The sequence below is a fragment of the Capsicum annuum genome, chromosome 5 (assembly GCF_002878395.1).
Source record: "Capsicum annuum cultivar UCD-10X-F1 chromosome 5, UCD10Xv1.1, whole genome shotgun sequence".
In the NCBI taxonomy this organism is placed as follows: domain Eukaryota; kingdom Viridiplantae; phylum Streptophyta; class Magnoliopsida; order Solanales; family Solanaceae; genus Capsicum; species Capsicum annuum.
The window spans coordinates 7,312,372-7,335,294 of record NC_061115.1 but is presented as its reverse complement, the minus strand read 5'-3'; the positions used below and the strand labels follow the sequence as shown (position 1 = coordinate 7,335,294).

Genomic DNA, 22,923 nt, shown 5'->3' with positions numbered 1-22,923 from the left:
TTTAATGAAAATAATATATATATATTTGATTACATATATATAATTATTGGTTACTAAAAATTATTTACTTTTTAATTTCTTTAGTTCAAAAACCGAGCACAAGTGGTCGGTGTTTTTAAAAATAGATTAATTTTTTTTAAAAAACCAACCATAAGTGGTCGGTTTTTAATATTTTTCAATTAAATTATTTTTATAAAAACCGACCACTAGTGGTCGGTTCTGCTATTTTTTTTATTTGTAAAATAAATAATAATTAATATAAAAATTGAAATAATTGAACTTAACGTTAATATTCTATCTTAAATTTCATAAGTCGTTCTACATTGTGGATATTGTTTGAGTACTATATTTGCATAGATGATTGATATATGATATCTGACAGATCACTTGAGAAGCTGAGTTCATTTATGTTCAATGAAGCCATATAAATTAATGCGCTATATAACTTTCAAAACATTAATTCTAGACTTATTTATCCTTTATAGGGTTTAGTTATGTAGTTTATGTGTTATTTTATGTTAAATTAGTTAACAAAATAATTATTAGTTAATTGTTTTAAATACTATAGCTATGAGTTGTCTTTAGATATCAATGATGAGTTTTTGTTCACTTAAGCTTGGTAGAGAAACAAAAGAAATATTTGAAGTTAAAAAATCATACAAATTTATTCTTGATTCTTTAAAAGCAGAATATTGAATTTTCATTTATATAATTTAAAGAATAAAATTTAGGAAAAATAATATCTTAAGATACATGAAAGACTATTTTTATTCACTAACTAAACGGCTCCTAATATGTTCAAGATGTATAATCATCTAAAATATCTTTAATTTTAATAAAAATGTAGAATCGTGAGAATAAATAACTCTCCGTGAAAGGCAAAGTGTTTTTAGCATTAAAAATAAGTATATCAATGACTAAATACTTTTTCGAGTATCAAAACTCTGCTTGTCATTAATTCAGACCATCTCAACTTATAGAAAAAGACTAAATAGTACTCATCCCATTTTACTTGTCCCAAATTGGGATGACACAGAAATTAAGAAAAAATAATAAATAACATGGCTAGCTTACCAAAGTGCCCCTATTAAATGATGTTTACATTTTAATTTAAAGAAAAGGTAATTAATGCAAAGGGTAAAATATGGAAAGAAATGTTTGTCTTATCTTGATAAGTAAATTGGGACATCAACTTAGCCAATTTGGGACGGGTAAAATGGGACGGAGGGAGTATAATCTTGAACGTGAAATATATTTTTGACTACATCTAATTTTGCTCCTTAATTATTAGTGTGATGATAATTTATTACGTTCCTCTTATTAATTTACTACATTTTTTTATATTCAAAATTTTACATGGTATTTTCTATATTTTTGTACTAAATAATATAACGTACCTACTAATATATTTTTATATACATTTATTCTTAATTAACGCTTGATACACGTACAACACACGTAAATTAGACTAGTATTAATAAAAAGCGTAGGAATTTTATGTAGTTTAATAAAGCTAAGCTATGGTATTATGTAATTTTTTCTTAAATATAAGGATAAAATAACCTCAATAGATAGACAGAAAGGACATTTTAGGCCTAATAATTAAACAAGAAGGACATTTTAGACTCAATAGATAGACAAAGAGTATTTTACACCGTTTTCACATAATTAAGGACATTTTAGGCTCTTTTCTGTATTTAATTTACTGTTTAATTTAGTTATAGGATGAATGAATGATATTATGTACGAGGCCTACATTAATATCATCCAACAAATCAAACATCGTCTATCATATTAATCATCATTTAAAATACACCAATAAATATGGCATTATACTCCATAAAAACATTGTCCATGTAAGTGAAGAATAAGAGAATTAATTAATACCAATACTAAGTAATAGATAAACTCTAATAAGAATACGAGTTTTTCAACATGTCCATACATAATTAAGAAACTAATAAGTTAGTGATTTCGGAGAAATCAAACTTTCTGTATAAGCATATACGCTCCCAGTGTTATCACATTGAGGCCATAATCTAAATGGTCCTACATTACGCGTCCAAAATGCGCTCCCACTAAGTTCCAAAGCCCTAAACAAGTATAGCACTTCACCATGAGGAAACATATATTTCAGTTTGACATCAACAAAACAAGAACTATCTACTGTTAGCAATGGCATCCAAGATTCCTCCACACTATACGCTTTCATAACCCAGAACTTAAAAAACATCGTCTTATCATGCAGAACAGAAATAGAAGAATGAACATAAAGCATTCCTCCCAACACACAAACGCCAATAGAGCAGTGGCCTGGCATCAATAAGCTTAATATTTCCTCCGACAGGGGCATCTCTCCGTACACTTCATTTGAAATACTAAATGAAACCACCACAAAATGATTGCTTGAAATATCGATCCAATGAAATGTAGCATGTATGAATGCCAAAAAATTCATAGCCCACACCAAGCTACAAATGCCATGACGAGGATATTCAACAATTCTTCTCCAGCAGTAGCCACTTGTCAAAGTGAGAATTTCATTAGGTAATTTCACACGATGACGGCAAAAGGGATTAAAGTCCTGGTAGATACGAAGGATCTTATACTCACCACTGGTTGAGTCATAACCCAATCCAAAATAATATTCTCTCGGCTGATCTGAAAATTCTGTAGGGGGGAGTACCATTGATTCTCTTGTGGAGGGGTTCCACAGTAAAACAGTGGAGAGGTCATGATCAAACGTATCAGTAACCCTGATAACAGCTAAACCATCGTATAAGCAAAGGATTTTGCAACGCACAGTTAGTTTAGGGTTCGAAGGGCAATCAAGTTTGAGTTTTTGCACATTTTCATCAACCAGTTGAGCCGGTGACAAAGGACAACAATACATGGGAAATATCTCCTCCCTAAAGCACATTTGGGTGATCAGAAGTTTTTGGGAACCTTGGTCATTCTTGGTACGATTGAGATGCTTCACCGTAAAGTAAGAGTCAGAAATCAATGTTTTCCAAATACTTGAAACGCATTTGAATCGAAAAAGAGACCACATAGGTAACCTGCTGAGGATGCCCATAAGTATTTCCTCTTGGAGGTGATCCGTAGCCGCCTTGATAGGACAAAAAAGAGATGTCAAGACATTTTTCTGAAGTTTCCAAATAAAAGACAGTTCAACCAAGATCGAGCTCTAAAAAATAAACTCCTGAAATTGCTTAATGATTTCTTCTATATACTATAATTACTAACTGTAGACACGTGATTTTGACCCTCCCTGAGTTTAATATATATATATATATATATATATATATTATTTAATATTTATATTTGATCCGATATTATTTTAATTCTTATATCATTTTAAAAATTGTGAAAATATATTCAAAAAAAATAATTACATTTTAGGGTATTTTGTTTTAAATTTAATTTTAAAATAATAATAAAAAAAATTTCAAAAATATTTTCTTTTAATTTAGATTTTTATAAATAAGCTAGTAATTTTTTTTCTTTCTTTCCTTCTTAATTATATTTTATGTTAGATTAGTTATATTTTATTAAGTATAAAATTAATTATTTAATATTTTTATTATTATTATTATTATTATTTATTTTATAAATAATTTATTTATTTATTCTATTTATTATTATTATTATTGTTATTTTTTTTTAAAAAACGTGATCTTATCCTAAAATCCTACCCCAACCACCCCCTATATTATCTCAACCTCCCTAACTCCCTCCCTTAGGTTCCCTTTATATACACACATGGACAAACAACAAGAAAACTGGGAGAAGAAAAATCAAAAAAAAAAAAAAGAGAACAAACAAAGAAAAAACTAAAAAGAGAGACGAGAAGAGAAGGGAGTCAACAAGAAAAGAGAAAAAGAGTTAGAGAGAAAAGTGGGGAGAAAATCTAAGAGAAAGCAAAAGACAGTAACATAGAGAAAGCAAAAGTGGACAAAATTTTCTTTTAGAAATCATAGAGAATTTTTTATTTTTTTTTAAAATGTGGTAGACAACAAGTTGGAGTTTGACAGTTGGATCGTGATTTTGAGTTCGTGGCTTCTTCTTTCTTTTATTGTTAATTATTTTCGTAACAGGTAACTCTTAATCTTTCTTTGCATTATGTAACGTCGCCATTATACGAGAATTGATTCCATTATTATGAAGTTTCTCAAGTTTCACATGCGTTTAAACGTTCATAATTTTATATAGTTAAATCCAGAGAAAAATTCATATATTATATGATTTTTTTTTTGTATGCTTAACTTAATTTATTTTTTCTTAAATTGATAAGAAAATTGTTATACACAATGTTGGTATTGGCATATAACGTGTAATATATAGTTGGTAAATGTTAGTTCAACTATCAGATCTAATAAAGGATAAATAGTAATGTGAAATACATATACGTTAGTGAATTTGGGGTCTTTAACAGTATTTCTTTTGGCTCCACATTGTTAGAGTTGAAGTTAATATAACATGAAAATGAAAGTGAAAAAAAAATACACACACACATGCAGATGCAATACTTTACTATATATATATATATATGTTACGCATGCATGCAAGACAGAAAGTAGTTAATTACTAAAAAAGGTAAAAAAAAAAAATACGCATACACGATCAGAGAGTTAAAAACAAAAGAAAGATAGGAATTTTGAGAATTTCGTTATGATAATTTTGTTAAATATAACTTTATTAATTAACTTTATCATGTGATTATGTTATTTTGCTTTTTATTAATTTTGTTTAGCCTATATATAATTTTGTTCGCCAAGCGTAAGATTAATTCGTTTAGGAAGATATATATATATATATATATAAAAGACATAATTTATAAAATAAAAAGAAAAGAGATAAAAATAGAATAAAAAATAGATAAGATAACATGACCTCTAATTTAGAGATGAAATAAATGTCTTCTAACGCTAGATAAACTTTACGCACGTTTGATATTTTTATTTTGATTGAGAATGCGACATACGCATCTTTTCGAGTCATTTTAAAATTCAGGGATGTTATAATGTAACTTGGCATATATTTTCTAAAAATTAATTTTCATGGTTTATTTAATATAAGATAATACACAAGTTTTCGGTATAATAAAAATGAACGATTTTAGGCCTTAACATAATTTATCAAAATAGTTTAAGTCGAGATATTTTATTCATTAAACTCAAATAATATTCATTACAATTCATGACAGACGACAAAAGCACTCATATATATCATCCATATTTATAGTACTAAACAATCAAACCAAATTAAATTAGGACAAGAAAATCTATTGCTAGGACAAACAAATCTTAATTCTACACATGAATCAAATAAATACCAATTATAAAATCCTAAACAACTAAGGATTCTACTCCGACTTTGAATTATTATTTCCAACATAATTTGTAAGAAATAGACACTTCATTATATCCCCCCGGGTTCATAGGATTGGGATTGGAAAAAGGCTAAATTTTGGCTAATCTTACAACTTTTTTCTATAATGTATCTACGCCCCTCGCTACTATTTCCCCAAAATAGACGCAATGCATATATATATATATATATATATATAATCCTGGTAATAAACTCCATATTTATTATCATCACTATAACCACTCTTTGCAAATATAGTACTAAGACATTTGATTTTCTCAAATGTGTATATTAAAATATATTGATGTGGCAAATTATACGTTACAATATTCTATTTTTCTTGTCATTGTTTCGAAAAATTTGATACATCTGTTTTGTTTGTTTTGTATACCATTTCAAATATGAAAGAGATGGTAAGCATCTAGCTCTCCATTCAGATCTACTGCTTCAAGAATCGATTGATAGGTTAAGATATCGACATTGACAGGAGAGATTTCATGTAGGAACAACTAATGTACAAGTACAACAACAATATTCCTAGTGAAATCTCACAAGTGGGATCAAGGGAAGGTAAAGTGTGTACACACGCCTCACCCCTACCTCATTGAGGTAGCTTGTAAAATTTCTTATCGAGAAGTCATGATTTTCTACCTTGACCTCTGAGATATGAGTATGGACTGCATGCGTACATTCTATCCTTCGGGGTCTATTAGAAATAACCTCTCGATCTAACTCACCTCTAAGGTAGTGGGATGGACTACATACATTCTACATATACTGGGTATGTTGTTTTTGTTGTTGGTGAAAAGTCATGGTGTTCAACAACTATAAAATCTGGATAGTACTTAGGTAAGTTTACAAAAAACTTTTGCATCAGGTGATGTGCGTGAATAATCCAAACATGTGTTCTGATGTAATGCTGAGACGACTTCACTGAATCAGAGGTCTCAGGGTTGAGTTCTGGGTACGTAGAAGTTCTGTTCAGAGATGTGAAAATAAAAAAAGTTATGAAAAAGGAAAAAGTTTACAATTGGTCCATTTTTAGACATCATTTTGTCCCTTCACCTTCGTACTCTTTATTATTTCACATTTTAAATATTAATATATTAAAGGAAAAATTAATTAAAATCACACCCTAACTTTTTATTATTACTTAAAATCTCATCCCACTAAACTAATTACAAAAATTCCTTCTAACTCATAAAAGTAACTTATTTTCAGATACATCACAATTTAGCCCTAGTACATCACTTACTGCGCCGCAAATCTCGCCAAGAATTCAGGTAATGTATCCGGTTATTTTCTAAATTCATCCATTTTGAATTAAGCAAAACTTTTTGATTGTTTTTATTACAATTTCTATAAATTAATTCGCCTAAATCTCGCCCAAAATTCGCCTACTGGCTATGATATTTAAGCAAAATTTTTGATTGTTTTTATTACAATTTCTATAAATTAATTTTCGTCCATCTGTTAGACTATTATGTATCAAAATATATTTTAATCTTCAGCAATGTATCATATAAGCTAATTGTAGTTTTATAACTTAATGTAAATTATATAATGTATAAGTCACTTTTAAAAATAAGTCAAGTATAATGTAAACTTAATTATAGTGATGTATCTCAACTAAAATAATTTAATGTATTAGAAACTTAAATTAACAATACAATAGTAGATATAATATTGTTGTATTTATATATAAAGTAATGTATCATAAGATATTTAGCTTTTAATACAATGTATCAAACATTTTTGCACATATAAAGTATTAAATAAATTAAATATAATAATGTATTATTAACCACAAATAAATGTAATGTGTCATGAACTCTAGTGTATCATGAACTCAATGTTATAAATGAGATCTTTGTTATCATAATAACATATATCATAAGTTTTTACATAATAGGAAAACTTATGATATTTGTTATTATAAGTTATTAAATGACGTATATTATGCAATTTAAACGGCAATTTTTTTAATTAAGCGCATTAATTGCTCAACTGTAGGCTTAATTATCATTTCTTTTCGTTTTTAACATAATTAAAGATTTATTAATGTATCATAAACTAATGTATCATGACGTTAACTAATGTATCATATTTGAAATTTTATGTAATTATTATAAAAATACGGAGAGAGGATAATTAGGTAGTAAAATGTTGGGATTTATGTTGTTTACTCATAATCGCATAAAGTTATAACACAATCATTAGGATATTCTAATCCACTTATTGAATTGTCCAATTTACAATTTTTAAAGATAAAATATTATTATCTTGGACAAAAAAGAATGTTATTTGCTTAGAAAATTCTTTTGCCATGTTTTATACACGAGGAATTATATATTTCATTTTGTAATAATAAACAAAATTTGTATTATTTGTATTGATGTACCATAGGAAATATTTTTTTTTAAAATAGGGATCAATCAGACGTGTCTCGCATGTGTAACTTTTGATTATTTAAAATTAGATGATTTTGTTTATTACTAAGGTTTATATAAATATTTATATATAACTATGTTTACAAAATGTTAAATAATAACATACTCAAAATAGAGTGGATTATAAATTTTTATAAAAGACATTTAATTATAATAACAATGCTTGCATATAAAAATTATGCCAAGAAAAAGAGTAAAATTGGACAATTCAGTAAAATTGAAACCTTATCAATCACATGCACATAAGATGATAAAAGAAACATTGGTAGAGAAAAAAAAATGTAATATTGTTGAAGAGAAAAATAATTGAGAGAATAATAACTTTATGTCTTTTATTGTTACTGAATTTTATCACCTCCATATAGCACCACGCCATAAATTTAATACTTTAAAATTTGTGATAAAAAAATGTTAGAAGTTAATGAGGGTTACTAAAAACCTATTCTGAGGGTGGAAGAATTTGAACTGCAACATTTTAGATAAAATATTGTTGAGAATTTATCACTATCTTTCACGGTTGTTGGCTTTATGTAAATTGTCGAGGATTTATTACTAAATGATCATTGCTGAAAAAGTTCGTCAGCAATATATTTATGTATGATTGTTAATGTATAAATTTTTATTACAATGACGAGGAATATTCTTACATGATACGTTCAGTTGATCTCTCATCACTCACCTCATTAATATCTTGATCAGAAATGAATCTGGGAAGAAACATCTTAAAGACAAACTCAATATATGAATTATGATTATTGTCCAGTCGAGTTGTACGTCAACTCTATGTAGATGTCAGAATACAATTATAGAGTGTGCCTTGAACGACTAAACGATTATTGCTAAAAATAACTACTCCTTCTGTTTCGGAATAAGTGAATTATTGGAGTATTTGTTGGTGTTTCAAAATAAGTGAATCATTGAATTTTTTTCCAAATTTACCCTTATGATTTGACAACCAATTAACTTTTGAAAAGGTATTACAAGGTCAACATTTTCTTTTTTGGGGTAAAAATAGAAAGTTGTGTTAAATTTATGTCTTTAATGTTTTTTCCTTAAGATGTGTGTCAAAATTCAACAATTCATTTATTATGAAACGGAAGAAGTATTATACTATTTCAAAGATTAACTATCACTCGAAGAAACCACTCTCTTCTCTGTAAAAGTAATGCTAGATTATAAATTTGGAGCAATCTATTCCAAATTATCTACATATTTATATTTGTTAACATAGTTTGTTTAATAGAATGATAAGTATATTAGTATACTAGTTTAGCCGCACGTGATTCACACATGTAACTTTTAATTATTTAATATTAAATAATTTTTTTAATGAAGTGTAAAAAATTTAAAATATCTATTTTATTGTAATATATTGTAGATGTAGATGTAGATTTATAGACTTTTTAAATCTTTTTAAAATTAAATTTAGTTGATTAGAATTTTTAAACTAATAAAAAAATATTAGTTGTCATTAATTCTGATGACTTCTAATAAAAAAAGGTTCTACCATAAATATATTTAACTAATTTTCAACTCTTAAATATTAAAAAAAAATATTGAAAAGATAATTTTGTCTAAAGTAAAGACTTTTGCTTCTCTGAAATGCCAAAAGCAAGCAGGCAAAAGTTCAAATGATATTTCTAATGCCCTTCAAACTATAATATATTATAGATTATAGATAGGAATAGGATAGATGGGATAGGATTTTGCGCCATGTATAATATTTAATATAGAACTTTACAAAAAACTTTGTAATTTATGATATTTTTGAACGTCATAGTTGCCCACTTGAAATAGAATAAAACTTTGTAATGTAAATAACGTAACTACGTAATATAGAATTTTACAATTTAAATTAATATTTAATATCATAAAAGGAAAAAAGATGATTTTGTTTAAAGAAAAGATTTTTAATGAAGGGTAAAAAGGGTAAACGCCAATTATAAGGATTTTTACACTTTTAACAGAAAATAGAAAATAGAGATAGAGATAGAGATAACAAGTTCGACTTTATATTTATTGCTCATCTATTTAATATTTGGAGGGAAGAATACAAAAGAAAGCATCCTAGATAAGATGATATTGAGGGCTTCATGAAAATTGTTCTAATGTGTCATGAACTAAACGATCCTTTCTAAGAAGGATTGCCAGACTATCTTCAAGAAATAATGTGTCATGAATTAAATGATCATTGCTAAAAAGAATTGTAAAGAAATCGAGCCTTTAATTTTGTGACTCTCTTAGAATTAACTAGGTGATAATTTTGGAAACAATCTTTTTTTTTTTTTTTTTTTCAGATTTTATTACATATGTATATTCGTAAACATTATAGATTCTTTATTAGAATGACAAGAAATATTGGAATATTATAAGTTTCGCTACCGTTGACTCACTAATATATGCAGGGAAGAATGAAATCAGTCGTAATTTATTTTTGTCTTATTCAGTTGTTGGCTCCATGCAAATTGCTGGAGTGTACTATGAACTAAACTATCATTGCTAGAGTAGAGAGCACTATGAACTAAACTATCATTGCTAGAGTAGAGAGGAGAAGATTTGCAACCATATTCAAAACTTAATTTAAGCTATAGACACTATGAACTGTCAATTTCGCATGTTTAATCGTGTTTTGCTTTGGATAATGACTAGAAAATTTTTAAATTTTTATATTTATATTGCGCATTGATTTTGATATTTTTGTACTGAATTGGATCCATTTTAATGATATTCTTGTTGTTGTGAATTGCACTGCCAATATCTGGTGAAGTTAGAAATTCATTTGCATGTTTGATCTGAGGCGTTTTCTCATTTTTCTTAATAGATCAGTGGTCGATAGATCGACCACTTCAGATTTATTTTTGCTGCATTTTTTTTTTAATAGACTAATAGTCGATATATCGACCACTACAGATTCGTTCCACTACATATATATATTTTTGCTGTATTTTTTCATTTATTTTAATAAATCAGTGGTCCATAAATCGACCACTACAAATTCGTTTTTGCTTGTAGATCATAAATGGCCAAAATTCATAAAGCAGTTAAAAGGACTACTTCCACTCCTTGTAGCAGTACGAAGCGAAAAGCCAATGAAGTTTCCAACGAAGGAAAAAGTGAAAGTGATAGCAGTGAAGATGAGAACCTGGGAGATGGTAGAGATGGGGAGGAGGATGATCTCCTATCCTTGCCAAGGTAAACTATTTTTTTTTTATTCTTCCTATTTAATTTACTTATCTAATTTTGATAATTCTTTCAAAATAATGCAGTGCACGTCGACAGTCCCCTTTGCCGACATCTAGTAAACCTCGAAAACTCGCATTCGTAGTGACTGGAGACCTTGCAGCAGCAGGTGAAAAAGTGGAAGAAAAAAAGAAAGAAGAAGAAACAGAAGAGTAGAAGGTAGTAGATGAACAAGATAAGAAAGACGAAGAAGAAAAAAAGATGAGCTACTGAAGAAAAAACAAAAATTGAGGAGAAAATAGAAAAAAATGGTGAAAAAAATGAAGTGATTTGACAAAAAAGAAAGTGAGATATTATTGTTTGATTTGATTTGACATGTACTTTATTATCGTTGTAAAAATCTGATATTTAAATTTTGTTAGTGTTGGACCTCTTTCATAGACCTTAAATATAATTGATGCCTTCTCATGCGTTGGGTAGATGATGGATTGCATAGAGCGACACTCAGTCAATGCTAAGGTATATATGGGTTGGCGCAACAATCAAAAAATATTAGTACATAGTAAAAAACATAAATGATTAAATAAATAAAATTTCTTTGAGGGCCATCGATTGTGTCTGTTTTGCAAAAATTTAGACTTTATTTTAGAGAGTCGACACTTAATTTATTTAGAAAAATTAAGAAAACCTAAATTACTTAAATAATTCAAATAGAAAAATCATTTAAGTTTAGAAATTCTAGGTAAACGATTTTTATTAACATTTTAGGAAGGTTTTTAAGGTACCTAAAATGTCCGTTAACTTACGGTTATCCGAACTGTTTGAAAATAATTTCTTTTGACTAACTTCTAAGAAAAATCGATTCGTTAAAAAAAATTGATTAAGGAATATTTTGTATTTTTTTGCAAAATCAGTGTTTAGTGACTTAGTTAGGGAGTTTAACTAGGTTCACAGAAACATAAAGCAAATAAGTATAAAGAGAGGAAGGGGAGAAAAGTAAAAGACTCAGGCTATTGGACCCAAATCAATAAACTCTGTCCTAATCTAGATGTTGGGCTTTGGCCCATAACCTGTCCTAATCTATTTTTTTTGACCTTTTGGCCCATAATCAATTTCACATGTATCAATTTACAACTTTGGTTTCGAGACCCAAATGAACAAAATAAATAACTAGATACATAAAACAATAAAAAAAAAATGAGACTTTTCATGTCTATAAGCTACGAAAAGAAAAAAATAAAAAAATAAATTAAATTTTAACCCCATTTCCTTTTATCGGCGACAACTTCTTCTCCAAAATCCAATTTATTTGATAGGCTTGAAAGGATGACTCAAAAGAAAAATGGACCACATTGACCCACCATCAAGATACACATGAGAAGAGTCCATTTGGACTCAACAATTTGCATGTTAAACAAAGAGGAAAAAGAAAAGGACTCGAATTCATCAAATGAATATCTATTTAACATCCAACTTTATAGACTAAGCACACATATTCATCAAAATGAACTACTCTATCAGTACACAAAAGTGAACTTCTTAAAATATAGAGGGTACGGGGAGAGAGGGAAAGGAGAGGAAGCAAGTTCATGAATACTTAAATGTAAAAATGCAATATGCAAATAAATTAGGCGGCAAGGTCGACCATATGTTAATGATGCAAATAACTAAATAAATAGTGCAATAAATAAATTAGGCGTCAGGACCTATCATATGTTAATGATGCAAGTACTAAATAAAGTAAAGAAAGAACACAATTAGGGAAATTGAATTTTGCTATTAAAATCAAAATTTTTAACCGACCAGTTCTTTGAAACAAATTTTTTTACTAAAAAAATAAAACTATTTTGCTCAAAAGAATTCTTTTCACCTCACCAGCCTTTTTCTAAAATTGCTCTCAAATGAGCTATTTATAGAGAGGGTGGAAGGTCATCCTTGGTTTTTCTACCAATGTGGGACAAAATAACATGTTTTGAAATCTCTCACTTGAGGATAAAACTTGTACAAATATTTGAAATTTTGAAGTGATTTTTGGATTGAAATTTTTTGTGGTCGTTGTTATTGGTTCGGGTTCTCGGATTCACCGGGCTTGCGGGTCATGGTGTCGGGTCAGATTCGGAGTTTTTGATGGTAGAAATGTTGCTGTTGCATGTTGTGCTGTTGGCAAAATTGGGTAAAAATTAGGGTTATTTTAGAAAATAACCTCAATTAGACTAAATAATTTCAATTAAGATCTAGCCTATTCTATTTAAATTTTGACTAAATTAAAAGTTAATTGACCAATTGCATTGGAAGTGTGGTTAATTTAGTTTCAATTATGATCAAATTTAATAGATCGGTTAAATTGAATGGAAATTCGATGCGAATTAATACCTTGTTTATTCTTGAGTTTCTTGCTTTAATAAAACCAAACAAATACATTAGTTTATTATTTATTTATTTTCAAATAAGTTGTTTTCAAGAACACATGACCTTTAAATCAAGGTTTTAATCATTTAAAATTATTTTCAAGATAAACTTTTATTAAATTCGATATTTCATAAAATTAATATTTAAGTAACCAAATTATATAATTTCGTATAATTGAATAAGATAATATATAATCGCTACTTAAAATGATAAAATTATCCAGATAAATACTTTGAAAAGCTTTTATTCGGATAAGATAAATGTTGTAATTTTATTTGAAAATCGAAGAAACTCGAAATTAAACTTGGTTGTGGAGAGAAAAAATTAGGTATTAACAACTGTCCCTTCCCTTTAGGTAGGATGAATGCAAGTAATCCTTGGCAAAGGGAGGTTGACGTTTCTAATTTTTGTCCGACCACAAATTTGAATCTGGAAAAGGTTGGTTTTCGCATACGTTGCATAGAGTTATGGCCGGACTCCGGTATTGGGTTTCCTACATATCTCAGGTTACATGAGAATTCAGGCCACTTGTAGTTCATAAAGGACGATTTTCAAAAGTTCACAAGCTATCTCGATTCTGGAGTTTTTGATGAAATGAAAAAGCTGGAGAATAAAGGGATTTGGGGGAGGTTGGAATGCAGTCGAGTTTTCTTCATAGAGCTCAGCCTACATATCCTCGAGACTCGGGGAATCAGACTTCTTGTAGTTCAACTTAATAGGTAGAAAAGATAGCCTTTTATTTCAGACGATCTTTGGCTTGAGATGAGTGACAAGTTGATCGAGTTGCGGAAAAGAGGTTTGTAACATCTTAAACATGAATGTGGAGTTCTTCACATCTATAGGTGCGAAATTAGATGGACATAATTTCCCAACTCTAAGTACATTATCACCCAAATTTAAAAGAAAAAGAATGTTACCCTCGGTATAAGTTAATAAATATCCCGAAGGTGAAGCTGAAACCAAAATATTCTAAAATAACCACATACCTTCTAATAGGGGTGTGGTTTGATTGTTGGTGGTGATGATCCCTTAGCTCGCTTCCAAAGAGTTTGACGTCCCTCTCTAGACTATGTCCCATTTTGCTACTAAGAAAGAGTTCATCGTTGTACTGCGTCTTATCTGGAGTCGTCCGCACCTGTGGTTTTGTTTTGAGATTTTCATCCTCTCGGATGCTCTCGACAATGCCTCAAACAAAATTCGTTAGTGCTAAACACAATTCATGAAAAGGTATATAGTTTTTTACCATATCTCCATGTGAGTTATCATCTGAAAAGTAAAGTCATCCTTTCATGTTCGTGTTAAGAAAGAAATAACTTGCAACAACAGATACAACAACCCTCTTGGTTATTGCATAATTAGCTTATTTGTCAAGTGAATATGTTTTCAAATTGGGGTGATCCTTTTAGACACCGACGACACTTTATGCAAAATGGTCCCTGCAACCATGTAATCTTATGCTGATGCGGTAACCTTTTGGTCACCTATAACACTTGTTGTATGATAACATCTCCGGTTATTTTCAACAATTCTTTACATATAATGTCGGGTAAGTCTTGCACATTTTTTGTATCGATACGACTTATAAATTTCCTTGAATTGTCAATCTTCGAATAATCTTGCATATTATTTGATGTTGGATACAAGGCGACTTACAAATATTCTTTGAATTGCTTGCCTTTAGGTAATCCTGCACATTATCCGACCTTGGATAAGAGTTGACTTACAGATATCCCTTCAGTCGCTAGCTCTCAGGTATTGCTGCACTTCATCCGACATTGGATACAATATGACTTATAGATATTTTTCAAATTGTTAGTCTTTGGGGAATCCTGCACATAATCGATCTTGGATCTGACGAAGCTTATAGAGAACCCTTTGATTCAGCAACTTTGAATAATCTCGCATATTCTCTGATAAGGATTTAGATGTGACTTATGGATAACCTTTGGACTATCAATTTTTGAGTAACCTTACTATAAAGCCCCGAGTCTGGTATCCCGAATGCTACACGATGTTCATAATCCCGAAGGACCACAAGGTAACCCATGACTAGTACCTCCTGCAATAACTGAGTAATAATACTATATAATGTGGAATAATGGGATGAAATGCCATAAGGTTCAATACTGAACATATGGTATACCAATACCAAAATTGAAATTACTGTCTGAACATGCTATAGTCTGAAAAAGACTCTATTCTGTCTGAATAAAGAGTTGATGGGATATGTCCCCAACTAACTCCAACTACTAAAATAACTAAGTACTGAAATAATAAAATAATAAAATAATCATATCTTCGATCTATGAGGACTCACCACTGACTCTAGTTGCTGAAATCTGAACTACTAAGTGTGATTGGGAACTTGAGCATCCGAACCTATGGTATAAAACACCATAGCGCAAGAGAAAAGTATGCATCAGTATGTGAGAATGTACTGGTATGCAAACTGGGGTAGGATGAATGCATGGGTTCATATGTATGAACAATAATAACTGAATAAAATGAGTATGACTGAATGAGAGTACATACATGAATAAGTAAACTGTAACTGAGGTCATACTAACACTGGGATACTGAGTTCTGAATACAGATGTACTGACATCTGAGTTTACTAATACTGAGATACTGAATAACTGAGTCTACTGATGCTGATATCTAAGTTTACTAATAACTGATATCTGAGTTTACTGGTACTGTATTATTGATAATTGATAACTGAGTAACTGTTCTTGATAGTCCTAAAACTTTAGAACTATCAAAGTTCTATACTGTATTGGATGACCGTATCTGACAGTCCTGATTCTGAAGAACCATACTGGATGACTATATCTGACTGTCCTAATTCTGAAGAACTATTTGGGTTCTTTACTGAGCTAAGTTACTGTATCTAATAGTCCTAAATCTGTAGAACTAAACTGAGTTCCATTACTGAGACTGAATCTAAAACTGAGACTGTGAGAGGTAATCATCTAACCGATATACCCCGAATCAGAACTGGTAGGGTCCAACTTATAACCCCAGGTGAAAGGGTGTCAGTACCGTGCCATGAATAAATACAAGTTGTGAGTTAACCCTCTGCTGATAGGGAGCTCTTCCGTTAACCCCTCACTCGTAGGAGAACTCGAAAGAGATGTATTAGCCCTAGACTCATTGGGGTATAGCTCAACCTACGCTAGCTATGTAGTTCTGAAACATAAGGATTGCTTCTAAGGATCATACCCTCTGCTAGTAGATGAACACCCATCCCTGGGTTCACTCGGTGCTGAATCCTACTCCCAACTTAATAGACACTGAACTAATTTCCTAGTTCATACTAGGCTTGACTGAACTATTACTAATTGTTTGCTTAACTGAACTGAACTGGACTGAGTTTACTGGGTTTCGTTGATTGATGGAATACTACTGAGATCTGTTAACTGACTGAGTATTACTAAGATTACTGAACACTAAATGGGATTGGACTGATATTGAATTTACTGAGTTTTCTTGAGTTATTTAACTGACTGAATTCTACTAATCATGTCTTGACTGAGAGTATCTTGAAAACTGACACTGGCTCTAGGCACATAGCCAAACTGTCGGGTATTAAATACCCCCTGGACTCGATAACATGAATATTAATAGGACATGATGCTTTTTGAACACATGACCATAGGCAACAATTCATAATACAATATTTTAGGGATTTCATGAAGCACTTGATAATCATAATCTTGTACATGAATAGGAATGCATTCTAACATATCACAATTTCACAATTCTAATATCATGAGCATTTCATCAAACACCTACAAGGCATCGCTTTAGTATGGGAGTCATTTTGAACATGAGAGTATAGCATGGATTCAACATTTATCATGGCGAAAATTGAATTTTTATAATGCAACAGATTTTATATCTGTTGTAACAGATATAATACCTGTTGTGACAGATTGATTATTTGTTGGAATAGGTTGGTCATCTGTTGCATTATGCAAATATTTCTCTGTCTGTCGCAATAGATATACAATCTGTTCCAATATATAATTTATCTATTGCAACTGATAGGTAATCTATTGGAACAAATAAAGAAAGTAGGAAGACCAGTTATATAATTTCCAGCAGATGAACTAACTAAATAATTGGAGCCCGTGTATAAAGAAGAATATGTACAAAGACAAAGACAAACACAATAACAATTTTTTATTTCAAGCCACTTCACTTTACATGTAATGGCAATAATTTTTATGTCTATCGAAAGTTAAATTTTATAATGCAATAGATTGTATATCTGTTGTAACCGATATAGTACCTATCATGATAGATTGATTATCTATTAAAATAGGTTGGTTATCTGTTGCATTATGCAATTTTTTTCAGTCTATCCGTTGCAACAAATATACAATCTGTAATAACATATAATCTATCTGTTGCAACTGATAGGTAATTTGTTGGATCTATTAGAGCAAATAAAAAAAGTAGGAAGACCTTTTATATAATTTCCAGCAGATGACCTACATGTTGCAACATATGTCTAAATCTATTTGATAAGATATGTCGTCTGTTGCAGCAGATGTGTTATCTGTTGCGATATTTGAATTTAGTATTCCATTTCAATTAATATGTTCAAAACTAAGGATTAAATTATATTCATAGACAATATCAAATAAATTGAAGCCTTCGGAAATTACATGAAATAACTCAACAAATAAATGAGATGTAACAAAATTATTACGGGCACAAATGATCTACTCTATAAATAAATCAACAAGTTAACCAAGGAGGATAGGTTATTACATTGATGGACTCAAGCTATAAATAGCTACTCAATATATACAGGTTGTTCTTCATCTGGTACTACGAAATTCGGCTTTGGTCATCGTGGATCTTTAATGTCGCTTGTGTACGACTTTTGAGCTTTTGCTTCTTCATATTTACATAAAAGAGAAGCATATCTTTTGCGGAGTAATCCAACATAAAGTCCACCATTTGGTACTTGTAATCCATCGCTCAAATATTTGGCGTAGGCGGCAACAAAAAGACCATAATTCCTGCATTTTAAAAAATAGATAATCCATATCTTACAGTTCATGCAAGTGTTGTGAAACGAAACTAAATCATGACACTTAAACTTACAGGATACCAATGGTTTGTTGAGTAATTTCTTCAACATATTTTACATCAAATGGATTACCCATTTTATCCCGATATGCTTCAATCGTCGACCAATTAGTATGAACCTTTTGGTCCAAAAGGCCACTTATATCAAGGTAATTAGGAAATATTTTAGCACCTGGAACGTCTCCTTCGCAACATTGAGTATTAAACTCGGATGTGCCTCTCTTTTAGAATGACGACAGCCAACACCCAATGAAATTCATCACCACAATTGATTGGGATGTACACTTTGTTGACAAATGCCAAGGTAAGCCAGCTGGAATGTTAAAACCTTTGATGATGTTGATTAAGCATTCGTCATTTCAGGAACTTCCGATTGTTCTTTACAATACCTATCGTAGGCATTATTGATGTAAAATTTGTACAAACATTGTCTATCTTGTATCTGATTATTTTTCTGTTTGCAACTTGGCCTTCTTTCGAAGGTAGTAAAAAATAAAATTGATTTGCTGCATATATTATCAAATATTTTGATTACGTGATAAAAAAATCAAGACGCAGTTGCAATTAAATAAAGTATTAATTAATAGTAATATGTATGGCATTTAAACCTCTTCATTCAAGCAAGTTTGGGGCTGTGACATCATATAGAACTAATTCTTCATTCCGGGATATACAATAGCAAAGTCGAACATATCAAAACAAAGACTAGATTCGTTCACTTTGTAGTGTTCATCATTTTATTTTCTACATAATAATTTATATGTGTTTATGTCATGTTCTTACAACAAGAATTGTATAAACCAATATCTTTAAAATTGATTTATGTACCTGCCAGCATGATGCTTTAACAGCCCATCGGCAATCCATGCTAAATAGTCATTGATCAACTGTGTTAGTTTTTTTGAGCCTTATCCTAGATGTTGAACCCTTCAAATGGGTAATTCTTTCATTTTCCCAAACTGATTGGCTCCACTTTTTCTTCATCTTTGGAAGCAGTTGATGGATTATCAACTGTGATATTATACTCTTCAATAGTAGCTTCTACTGTTATATCCACCTAGAAAGCCATAATTATTAATGTTAATTATAGATAAACAACAAATTGTCCATCTGTTGCAATAGATAAGTCTTATATTGTAACATATAGATCATCTATTGGGACTAATTTGAATAGGTAAATCGAGCAGTACGATAATTTCAAATAGATGACCCATCTGTTGTAACATAAAACTTATCTGTTGCAACAGATAACACATTTGATACAGCAGGTTAGACAACAGTTGCAACAGATGTATATATTTGTTTGATAATTTTTAGCTGATTTATCATCTATTGAAATAGATATGTGACTGTTTGTTTGTTGGAATAGATGATTGCATTCACCTTCTTCAGCAAATGTTGCTCTCTTGTGGCCCTTGCACACTGAACAACAGTGCAAGAAAAAGATAGAGGTGTTGCAATTTTGCCTTTTTTTATGCTTGATGATGCCTTGGAAATATCGTTTCTTCTCCCCTTATCCAACTTGATCTCTAGTGGAGTGTATGGACATGAAATCCTCTTTGATAGAATGACACCCCTCTTAGATATCATTTTCTTTACAGAAGCAGTTAGTGTATTAATAACATTAATCACTCCATCATGTTTCGCCTTGCAGTCTTGACATTTGCATGTAGAACATTTGCTTGATGTGGAAAAATCTAGAAAAAAATTTGTATAACCAGTATGATCATAATCATAATGGCTTGTTATTTCAAAAACTGTAAGAAGAGTATCATTAGCCCCAACAGCAATACCACTACCACTACCACTACCACTACCATCATCATCAACAACAAGCCTACCCTCTAAAATTATTTTTTTTGTGATGGTTGTTGCTCCAAATAATTCCATTTTTATTCTATCAAAGATCTTAGGGTCCGATAAAGTTTGCACAAACTGTAAAGTAAGAAAGAATGACATCTTCAATTCTCAGTTGGTCATAATAAGCCAAGGATGGATAATCTAAAATAAATCAGTACATATATTAAAATGATGATGAAATCATTTAAAATAATCATTAATTAAAACAAAAACTTGATTAAAATTATACTTACCACTTCTTTTGGGGGATTGAACAAATCAAGCAATTTTGTATTTTTATCTGTTTTTGCCGACAACCATCTCAGGATTTTGGACAGGAAACTTGTTCCTGGTAGTTCACTTGTTGTCTCAAATAAGGAATGACTTTAAATGCTCAATCCTATAACATAACGCCAATAAATCAAAAGCATTATTAAATAAAAAATAAATCATATCATGATAAAAGAAATATTTACCATGAAGGCCCATGGAAAGCCATATAAGTTGACTGTCTTTAGTGTTAACGGAGTCAACAAATATTTGACAGTTATTTTAAAGCTTTCATAACCCCAAGGATAGCTGTTAAATGTCTCAAGATCCTCTGAGAGATTTATTAAATTGATTCTTATATTTTTGTTAACGTCTCTCTCCCAAAGAATATTATGTACAAACCAAACCGAGCACAATTATTGCTTGTGATTCTTTGAGAGTCCTTTACCTTTCAACACTTCTATTAAATTTTTATTTTTGAAGCTTGGACCAATAATGGACACCAGGTCATCACGCTCACTCAACTTGTCTTTGCCTTTTTTGGTTGTGCGGGGTGCTTTTTTTAGGCCAGAGTAGGTATAAATTGAGAAAGAGGAGGAGGATAACATTTTAGTCCAGTAACTATGGCAAACTCCTTCCAACCAAAACAAATAGGCATGCCACAGTAATTTATCCATGCCTCATCAATCTTATTTTTGTTTTCATACATAAACCTATTCTTGAGAAGATCATATGCCATTTTCATCTGGAATCGAGCATGTTGTCCTTCAATATATCAAGATATTACCTAAAATAGCTTTCCCCGAAATAAGCATTCAATTTTTGTTCTCAAAGAATTTTTCTGAAGGCATCGAAAGATTTTCTCATGGCGGACTTGACCACGAAATCACTGATTAAATCTGTGGCACTATCGCACTGTGTTCTTATAGAATAATGATCAATGCTAAAGGTTTTGACCAACTCTTCGGTGGAAGGGCTATTAGCATTTGGATCATCTCTTTTGAAACATTCCTCCTCCCCGTGTTCATTATCTTTTGCTCCTGCTTGAGATAACGCTTGTAAAGCAAGCTCATAAAGTGGTGGATGTAGCCAAGCTGCTGCACTTGTTCCTTTACTTGGACTTGATTCGGTTTCTTTTCTTTTGGGAGCCATATTATCTTAAATTAACAAGAACATAAAATAGATTATAATTGATTAATGTATCATTAAAAAAGGATAACATTAAATCTAATATGCACAATGGTAAAATAATAGTTCCAACAGACCACACATCTGTTGCACCAGATATGTTATCTATTGCCACATATAACCGATCTGTTGCAACAGATGCGTAAACCATTAGAAATAATAAAAATAGATTACTAATCTATTGCACCAGGTATTTTATCCGATGCAATATATAACCAATCATTGCAATGAATAAGTAAACCATTGGGAAACCATAAAAATAGATCACTAATCTGTTACACCAGGTAGTTTAACTGTTGTAATATATAACCAACCTATTGCAACGGATGAGTATCCCATTGGAAATAGTAAAAATAGATAACTCATCTTTTGCACCAGGAAGGTTATCTGTTGCAACATATAACCAACCTGTTACAAGGATGAGTAATCCATTGGAAACAGTAAAAACAGATCGCTATTATATTGCACAAGGTAGTTTATCTGTTGTAAAGTATAACCAACCTGTTGCAATAGATGAGTAATCCATTAGAAACCATAAAAATAGATCACTAATTATTGCACCAGGAAGTTTATCTTGTAACGCCCCGCAAAAGTCGTACATGTGTTCTCTAGTAGTAGCTTGCTCATAGAGTTGAGGACTTAAAATTTTTCTAAGTGTCAAGAAAGACTTGGTCTCATTTTGAAATCCCAATCTTTGAGGAATTTATTTTCTACCTTCCCGACCTCTGTTTCTTGATTTTATGTTGATATGCGATGGGGAAAGTCAAGGGTACGTCTCAAATGAGTTTTGGAATTTTTGGACGAGCATAAGGGCACGTTTGGTGCCCCAAAATATTAAGCCTCTACGATTGGAATGTGGAACCTTACCTGTAAACTTGCCTGGGGGGAGCATCGCAATAGGCAAGGCGGCGCCTTGCTTATAGCAGGGGTCAGGCGGGGTGGTGCCTTGCCTAGCGCCTCAGGCAATTTTTAGTTTTTCCTCCGAATCCTTAAGGGCTTATTGGGTATTTCCAATCCCTTGTTCATCTTAAAAATGAGATTATACTCCTAAATGACCACTTTATTGATATTTTCATCAAAATTCATCAAGAACACTCCTTAGGGTTTCAAACTA

General features: G+C 30.7%; 1 protein-coding gene across 1 annotated transcript; it reads right to left on the bottom strand.

Annotated features, from left to right (window-relative positions):
* Positions 1 to 1,957: 1,957 nt before the first annotated feature.
* On the bottom strand, positions 1,958 to 8,541 carry LOC124898410 (F-box only protein 8-like). The gene is made up of 2 exons (XM_047412060.1): positions 8,500 to 8,541; positions 1,958 to 3,145 (listed from the first exon to the last, which is right to left on the bottom strand). The coding sequence occupies exons 1-2, from the start codon at positions 8,539 to 8,541 to the stop codon at positions 1,958 to 1,960; spliced, it is 1,230 nt and encodes a 409-aa protein (XP_047268016.1).
* Positions 8,542 to 22,923: the final 14,382 nt, after the last annotated feature.

Excerpts from the sequence above, each read along its gene's own strand:
- LOC124898410 (XM_047412060.1), bottom strand. The coding sequence starts at position 8,541 with ATGTTTCTTCCCAGATTCATTTCTGATCAAGATATTAATGAG. Across the intron at positions 3,146-8,499 it reads CTGATCAAGATATTAATGAG|AAAAATGTCTTGACATCTCT; the intron begins GTGAGTGATGAG and ends TGGAAACTTCAG.